The 8,820-nt window shown below is 41.7% G+C and overlaps 2 protein-coding genes across 5 annotated transcripts in view; both read right to left on the bottom strand.

Annotated features, from left to right (window-relative positions):
- Positions 1 to 2,624: 2,624 nt before the first annotated feature.
- On the bottom strand, positions 2,625 to 6,649 carry LOC109482407 (WD repeat domain phosphoinositide-interacting protein 2-like). 2 transcript variants are annotated; one of them, XM_019785120.1, is made up of 6 exons: positions 6,449 to 6,649; positions 6,230 to 6,312; positions 4,290 to 4,378; positions 3,782 to 3,862; positions 3,098 to 3,292; positions 2,625 to 2,777 (listed from the first exon to the last, which is right to left on the bottom strand). In XM_019785120.1, the coding sequence occupies exons 1-6, from the start codon at positions 6,517 to 6,519 to the stop codon at positions 2,640 to 2,642; spliced, it is 657 nt and encodes a 218-aa protein (XP_019640679.1). In that variant the 5' UTR covers positions 6,520 to 6,649; the 3' UTR covers positions 2,625 to 2,639. The 2 variants fall into 2 exon arrangements, with proteins under 2 accessions (XP_019640679.1, XP_019640687.1); XM_019785128.1 differs by having other exon boundaries at positions 4,290 to 4,375.
- A 1,611-nt stretch (positions 6,650 to 8,260) lies between these two features.
- LOC109486305 (luc7-like protein 3) overlaps positions 8,261 to 8,820 on the bottom strand; it is a 6,073-nt gene continuing 5,513 nt past the window's right edge. For all 3 annotated transcript variants that reach the window (XR_002141190.1, XM_019790115.1, XM_019790127.1), the window contains exon 10: positions 8,261 to 8,676. The gene's annotated coding sequence lies outside the window, so the exon portion shown is untranslated. The remainder of the gene's footprint in view (positions 8,677 to 8,820) is intronic.

Genomic DNA, 8,820 nt, shown 5'->3' with positions numbered 1-8,820 from the left:
CACATAATAGCTTAAGAGACTCCAACACCAAGTTGAAAGAAAAGAAATGGCACATTTAACCATGATTTAACTTCAAGATCAAGGTGTTGGGACTCTTCTAGCTTATTACTATAATTGGAAACTCAATTTGTATGTGGTTGTCATTATGCATTTATTTGCCGGTAAATGTGTAACATTATAACAAGACAGGTAACAGCATCTTATAGAAGTCACAAGAGGATACATCTCCTTTATTTGTAGTTCTGCACCAAGCAGTGCAGCACTTGTATACACTACTACTAGAACAGTCTTCACTATAGCAGGGTTCTCCCCAGGATTTGAGAGGCATGGCCCCCCCTCCAGAGGGGGGAAGCTGAAGCATTTTTATATTATATATCTAAATACAAATGGAAGCCATTTCCTGCAACTTCAGGTTTTGAACTGCCAGAAAAAAATGTTAACATACAGGAAAAAATTGGGCATAGGTTCCACGCTCTGACTCCTAACCGGGGGCCAACGGTGCCTTCAAGTTCGACAATTGAAAAAGAATATGACATTAAGTCATACATTTTCCACTTGGAACTTGAGGCAAGCAATTATGGGAAAATGTAGAGAAGCTGGGACAAAACCTTATCCTAATGCTAATCCTTATGTTATCACCAACTTGTAAACAAGTCCCTTATAATTATCAAAGTACCATCAAGAGTACCATCAAAACAAAATTTCACTTCTCTAACATTAAATAATCGGTCCCATGTTTAGGACTAACAAAGTTACACATTCAAGAAAATACTTTTGAATTTTAAAAAAAAAAGAAGAAACTAGAAAGGCCAATATTTGCTTTGGAGCAAATACAGCGATGGGTTCACCACATTTTACGACATGGCAGGGAAAGAATGGGAAACACAAGGGAAAACAATGATTTACATTGATATAACTATAATATGAAGTAAAATACAACTAAAACAACAGTTGGATAGCTATTCCCTACTTTATTGGTTAGGATTTTTAATTGCATAATGCAAACTGTTGATTTTCAATAAAAAAAACGTCCATGCCCGACATTCCACTGCTGGAGCAGGAAAGCTTGAAATACCTACCAAAACACTTGAATACAGACATACTGTCAGTATGGAAATGCTTCTGTGCAGGTGTTAATCAAGTTAAATCCCAACAGCCAATCAGCAAGAAGTATAGAGGAAAGCTGCAGTGCATGCCTATTGGTTGATGCCCTGCATTCCATTGTGATGACTCATGTCCAAACGTGGTAAACAAGGCACCCTAACACAGTAATACATTTGCTATAACACAGCCAAAAAACTCAAATAAAACCATTCTAAAAGCCTGTATCACAATAATTTAAAAAACGCCTAGGGGTATTTGCCCACTGTACCTCCATACCAAATTTCAGGACCTTGGGCCCTAAAATGAAGAAGCAGAATCCATTTAAAAAATGGCAGGAGGAGAAGGAGGAGGAGGAGAAGAAGAAGAAGAAACATCAGAAAAAGCAATATGGTTTCACCACACCACGAAGATGAACCCATAAAAAAAAAGAAATCTGAAGAAAAAAATATTAATCTGCACAACATTTTATTGGTTTCTATCCCTTTGCTTGTCTACAAGTCGATAATGTGATTGTATCAATTTTCAAACGCCCTAAAATTAGCTAAATCGGCGAATTAAGGTGATTGCGCAATGGACGTGCCCTATGACCTTCGACCTTTTGGGGGTCATGCAGGCGTCAACAGCGCCCCCCATGCCTTGCCCGTCCGTTTTCGTCGGCAAATTTCTGCTTCTTTAGAGGTTTTGAGACCTTCAAACTCATACCATGGGAGAAATAAACCACATACGTTAATTTTATGGTAAATATCGCTAAAATGGACCATGCATTTTTTTGTCGCGTTGCCGATTTTTGGCAGAAGCCTTGCGGTGCGGCCGCCATGTGCTACGCTGATAGGTACAGGCCGTCCCCCGTCCGGGTTTGTGGGCAAAATTCAGCTTTTTTTAAACGTTTCGGGACTTAAAAACCGACAGCAGGGGAAAAATAAATCGTATATGTTATTTTCATGGGAAATACCGCTATCATGAACCAGACATTTTCTGTCGCGTCAACGAATTTCGCGGCCGCCACATGCTTCATAATGTCGCGGTACGGTAGGGAATTTTCTACGGTTTATAAGTTCGTAAACGTATCGGCTTTTATTTTTAAACTTATTATCAGGGTCGAGGGCTTTGGTTTACAAAGAAATCAGACAATTAGCTTTCTTTACACGACTTCAAAACGCTAGCGGGGCGCCCGATGTTCCACCAATGACAGCGATTCTCTCAGTAGCGTCGTGCGAAATACTCATTGTTTACTCGATTATCGCCCCATTCACAAGTTTTCAGAGACAATGCCGGCGGGAAAATAGACGCCACTAAGCCCCGAAATCAGGAAATTTTATCGAATTTTAGCGAAATTTTGTAGAAAAATCGGGATGCAACACCCTAGATTTGAAAATGAGTATGAGGGCGCTGAGCTAGGAGTATCAGGGCGCAGCGCCCTTGTTCCATCGTCTGGGGAGAACCCTGATGTATTACATGAACATTTCTGACTCACAAGTTAACGGGACTCATTCATGTTTTGCAATTCTAATGGCAACATATGTAGTTGAAATATATTATGTCTTCCTTCTGCAAAGGTAACCATATACTGATGGACAAACCTTTTCTGAAGCAGTTGCTAGTTTGGTTCCAGGTGCGTTGAACTGTAAAGCCGCTAGGGGGCTATCGTGAGCCGGAATCATGGTGACCGCACGCTGGAATGAAAAATTGATTTTCCCTCAAAAAATTGTCAAAGACCTAACAGTATCATTATCATTTGTCTGTTTAGGCCTACATGTATAAAATGAATATTAAAATGTTCTCCAACTCAATAGATTTGACTCAGAAAAAAGAATTTACAACTGACTTCCAACAAACTTTGACCCAGTGTTGACGTCACACATGCAGAAAAATCAGGTGTTCACAGCAGTTGGGTCAGATAGCTGATGAAAGCTGGGAGATTCAGGCCAAAAATTCTGGTGAGTTAAATTCTTTTAAGTTGGAGAAAAGTTTACTTCTCGTGATCATGACCTACCAAGTTGACTGTGTCGAAAACCTGGACCTCTCCTATCTGAGCGCTGCCAGGGTAGGCCAGGAAACAGTTGTCGTTGTTGATGGAGAGGGCGCAGAGCCCCATGGGGTTGGGCGGGGTGTCGCGGATGGTGTGTAACACCTTCATGTCACGGATGTTGTGGATATACAGACTCTCCTCAAGGGCAACAATCAGCCTCTGTAAGATACATGTATGTATGTTCAGGGTTAGCCCAATTGCCCGACCGTAGTCATACATGTATGGTCTCTTGACAGTTTAAAGTTTGATCTAAAATTAGCTCATAAAATCTAACTTTTTCAGCAGGGTGGAAAGTAAAATTGGTTTGTGCAGGTCATGTTGAATGTGTTTGGATTGACGTGTTCAAAAATTCATTTTTTTCTATAACTATTACTTTTTCTAAACAATGTTTAGACTTACTACTAAGTTGATGTTCAAAGGTTACATGTAAGAGTAACAATCTTATTGAGTCTGTGCTTTAGACAGACTGTACAAGAATTGTTTATACATACACAATACATACACAATACACCTTAGAAATATTCACAGATCTTCAAGTATTTAGTCTGTCTCTATGTATGCATGTCAGGGTTCTATCTTTATTTGCTATGGGTCTGAGAAGCCTAAATAAAGTACAGCAACATTAACGTCAAGCAACTGCATACTCACGAGTCTGTTGAGTTTGACAGCCAGGATGGTGTTGGAGTAGCTGTAGTTACAGATCTCTGTACCCTTCTTGAAGTGACACACCTGTCAGAAGTAAGGAATTACCAGTACACATTTAACAGTGGATAACAAGTCAAGGGATGCCAAAGCACCATACATGTAATCATCATCACACCAATTTCATGACTTGTTGGTTCTCAGATTTTTTCAGAAAAAAATGCGAAGATTTTTTGATACAGGATTTAGAATTGTTTTTATTTGTTGTTTTCTTTTTTTTGTGCCATTTGCTGACAAAAACTGTACATTTGGGGTCCAGGTATTACAGCCAAATGATAGGCACGCTGAATACCCTCGTTCATGAGTATGCTACTAGTACTTGTTACTTGTATATAAATAAGAATGGGCTTGGGTTGATTCAACTTAAAAGAATGACCAGGAAATTGACTTTGAAAATCCAGTTTTTCAACCAGAAATGGCATTGGATCTAAGTTTCCTATCTGGACTCCTGTACCTTGAGCTTGCGTGGTGCAGAGAGGCTGACGATGGCCACCAGACTGGAGGAGAAAAGTCTCTCCACGATGCACACATCCTCACTTTCTGCTTTAGAGGGACACACAGTCAGACAGGTGTAAACAACATGGCAGGTGCAAACAATAGTTTTTTTTTAAATGTCTGTCAGCTCTAGCTCTGTTTGCTTGTTACAACCCTGGCCCTGCTGAGTTGTGCTTAGCAGTGCAGATCTTAATTACCTTTGAGGCTTCCCATGCATTTTACACACAGTTTTAACTAATCTATTTCTTGTGTTGTGCTGTGACAGTGAGTTTCAACCACCAGTAATTGTATAACTGACCAGCTCCTAACATCGTAACAAATTTGAGCTTGTGAGTTTAAGTTGAAACAAAAGCTGGTTGTCCTGCACCTAAGATCACATTAAGGAAAATCAAACACAGTTGCATTCCTGTCGCTCAGCAACACCTGTCAGTAAATTATTGACTTATTCGTCTGACTTATTGTAAATTTAACTATATATCCCGGTTCTAGATAGTCCATGATAGTCCACTATACAGATCCATGCTTCGTCTAGCCGCGGCGACTGTTGCAGGGCTTCTTTTGCTTGCAGTCTTTTACAGTAGCCCTAACAACAGTCGCGGAGCGGTGCATTGGGCCAAATGAACAAACATGCGTTTTACCGTGCCGGAACACTTTGAGACCGAAGTTTGCACGTCCCTAGATTCCCAACAGCCTTACCTAACGTGCCGGGGGGGTTTGCGCGTCAACCGGCCCCTGCGCGACTCGTACCGCCACTATTTGCGATCGATCCCCACGTAAAACATAACAGTTGGCCGCCATTTTTGATTGGAATCAGCCGCCGGCAAATTTGCCGCTACTTTTCCGATAAGCTATTTCTATGGATCAGAAAAGTAGCGGCACATTTGCATATAGCTGATTCAGCACGCGGCTGACCAAGATGGCGGCCACTCGGCTTATGAATACATGGGGATCGATCGCAAATAGTGGCGGTACGAGTCGCGCAGGGGCCGGTTGACGCGCAAAACCCCCCGGCACGTTAGGTAAGGCTGTTGGGAATCTAGGGACGTGCAAACTTCGGTCTCAAAGTGTTCCGGCACGGTAAAACGCATGTTTGTTCATTTGGCCCAATGCACCGCTCCGCGACTGTTGTTAGGGCTAATGTAAAAGACTGCAAGCAAGAGAAGCCCTGCAACAGTCGCCGCGGCTATGCTTCGTCCAGAATCATGCTCAGGCACGGTTCTGGATAGTCCGAGCATATTCAAAATCGTGCCTGAGGGCAAATCTACATTCTTGGATTATGGATATGCATAGACTATCCAGAACCATGCACAATCCTAACCCTACCCCTTTCAGTTTCAGGCATACACTGTAGAACTAGATAGGCATGCTAAAACAGGACACCCCTGTTGATAATGAGAGTAGACAGACATCTGGTTATATAAGTGGGTCAGGTGAACCCACCATGACTTGTGCCTGGACCACTGCCAGCTTTCACAGCACTGGCTGCAAATCAAACTACCATTTGCGTTGAAATGTCATTATGTAGTATATGTAGCCTGACTGAATATAAGGTTGGTAACATTCAAAGTTCATGCAATATTCATCTAGATTTTTAACCGCCTTGGTTCATGCAAAGGGTAAAAATCTATGCAGAATGTGCCCCGAAGAGACCTTCAAGTGAAATCTAGGCCAGTTCCTCAAGCCTGACTTCAGTTTAAACCGATCTAAAAATAGATATCTTAGTCAGTCGGTTTCCCCATAGTTCTGCCACGTCCGTTATATATGCGTTTGCATTTCGTTACACCCTAAAGAGGATGATGCAAAAGATAGGCAAACTGTTGTACACTTTACACCCCCCCCCCCTCCCTTTGCCACTTGTTTCTTGACCTGAGGTCAATATTACGACTTGAGTCGACCTACCATTCTCATAGATCACGTCCAATTTGTCCACCGAATTCAGCGAGTGAAGCTTGTATCCCGTCTTCGAGCCAACCGCCAACGATCTGGAAAAAAACACGGCAATCCAGACGTTTGAGCGCGGATACGGTTGTAAGAACAGAGGGGTAAACAAAGGTGTTTAGGTGGGACAAAAACAAGACTAAGGGAGGTCGGGGCTTTGTGGGGGCTCCGATGACTTACGTGCAGTCTTGGTTGAAGTTGACGAAGAGGAGACCGGCGGAGTTGTCCCCGCCTTGACCGGCGAGGTTCATCGGTAAGGTCTGCGTCCCGCTAGTCGTCAGAATCGGCGCGTCCACCTGTCCACCGGAAAAAAATTGTCGTCGGCTCCGTCACAAAAACTATCGTCAGACAACCGCCATCTTGAACCTTCCTGTTTTCGTACCGACGTCACATGATTGGACTGTGCCATACTCCAAAGGGGGATGGAATTTTCCGTTTTAAGACGGAATCAAATCCGACTTGTGGCTAATGATAATCATGTCAAGAATACAAAAACAACATCTGTATCAAACATGTTTCATTTTGATGCGGTTAGAGATGTGATAGGAAAAATACGTTTTATGAAAATATCCCTCCACAAGGAATGGTCTCACCTCCACAGATACAAGCCGAGTGCTGATTGGCTGCCACTGTGCAGCTGTTCAGTAGCAATATTGTTACGTCACTTCTAACCTGTCACTCCAAAAGATAGCCCAGTCAGCTGTTTTACTCGTTAGAGGACAAGATTGGGTTCCCATTATGTTCAAGTTTCATGGTTGATGTGAAAATTAGCCTATTCCCAAGGGAACTTAAGTCATGAGTTTTTTAAACAAAAATTTCATGTTTTAGATGGAAAATCCAAGGACGTTCAACACTTGGAAAATCATAACGTTATCACAGGGTCACAATTTTCTGCATATTCTTTCAAAGGACTTCAATTTTTCAGGTATAAATTTTTCACCTGCAGAAAACCTGTTCCTAGAGTCCAACTTTCCCCAGCAGACGGGGATAGATTTATGATAAGGTCTTTAAAATATATGTCATGACAAATATTTCCCTTTGACTTCGAGGGATGTTGCAAAACCTTTCTACATGTAATAAAAATAAATTCAGTAATTTAAGGTCCTTGATTACTATTTATTTCTACACCAAGCTCAAAGATAAAGCCTTCAAGTTCTTTTTTCCTTCTCTGCTTTCCACTTGAAGAAACTGCACTGCATCCTCCTGTTGACTTGCCTCCTATTTCACAATCTGTCATTCCATTGTGGTCAGGCTGGAGTCCACCCAAGAGAATTTGATTCAGACCACCTTTCTTGTACCAGTTGCAGCCTGATATTGTGGCACTCACTCACTCACCCACTGACTGACTGACTGACTCACTCTCTCTCACTCACTCACTCACTGGCATACACAGGCACACACACACACACACACAAACTCACATACACAGTCACATACAATGCAAAGAAGAACAAGAAAATTGAGTGATGGAAAAATGTACTTTATTCTCCAAGAACTGGGATTTAAATTCACTCAAAACTGGCATCAAAAACACCTTCATACTTTTTGTTTTGTTGTTTTGTTTTGTTATTACATGTACTTTATCATGCTTCTGTAAGGTTTGGTTGCATGCGTTGGCTTGCTGGATCAACACTGGAGGCTTTAGTTTGCTGTAATGGATTTTGTGGCTACATTGGCTAAAGTTGATGCTGTTCCCTTGCTGTTTTTTTCTACATTCAAGACCACTAACATTGGGAATATCCCTTACACAGGACAGTTTTCTAACATGTACATGCTGGAAGCTTTGCGAAGCCAATTCCCCATCATTACAGGAAATTTGTCTGGATAACGACAATACGGAGCAGTGGCAATACATGTATCTGTACACAAGTATTCCTAAACACACGGCACCTGTAAAAAAATACAACTTGGTGGCAAGTCTAAACTGGCCAGTACAATCAAATGTTTTAGTCCACTGCACTACCCATCAACAGCTATTACAAAATCCTTTGCTTTACTGTCAACTTCAACGCATCACAAGTCTATGCCCCCCTCCACAAGTAACCCCTAGTTTGTACCCTTCCTTCCGTTAAGTACATGTAGCTTTATGACTAAATATGAGGAATGGTTTGTGGTTTTAGACTACCTTAATGATTGTTATGTGAACTATTAACAAAACCCACCCTCTATCCCTCCATCATGAAGTGTAGGTATTTTACCACCCTCGAGATGCAGTCAAATTGTATCTGACAGGCTATACTATTAGTATTAATAGACACTTTAATATAGTTTGACAAAGAACTGATAACTACTCAAAAGGATCACCTTTGCACAATCGGTGATTTGTAGTTGCCTAAAGATGTCAGTCTTGTGCTGTGGATCTGATGACTGATGTGAGATGTGCTTCCCTCGCCGAGGCTGGCTCCCATCTGTATTGAAACATGAAACAACACAGTCAGAGGCATACACGTTGCAGTAAAAACTTAAGCAAAAAATGTCTACGTGCACATTTACTTGGCCTTCCGTCCAAGACCAAAGGTAGCCTTCTCTTGGGGGCTAGAACTGTTCACAGA

This window comes from Branchiostoma belcheri, unplaced genomic scaffold, assembly GCF_001625305.1.
Source record: "Branchiostoma belcheri isolate BF01 breed outbred unplaced genomic scaffold, Haploidv18h27 scaffold11, whole genome shotgun sequence".
NCBI lineage: Eukaryota > Metazoa > Chordata > Leptocardii > Amphioxiformes > Branchiostomatidae > Branchiostoma > Branchiostoma belcheri.
The sequence above is the reverse complement of the archived record's forward strand: the minus strand, read 5'-3'. Positions and strand labels throughout refer to the sequence as shown.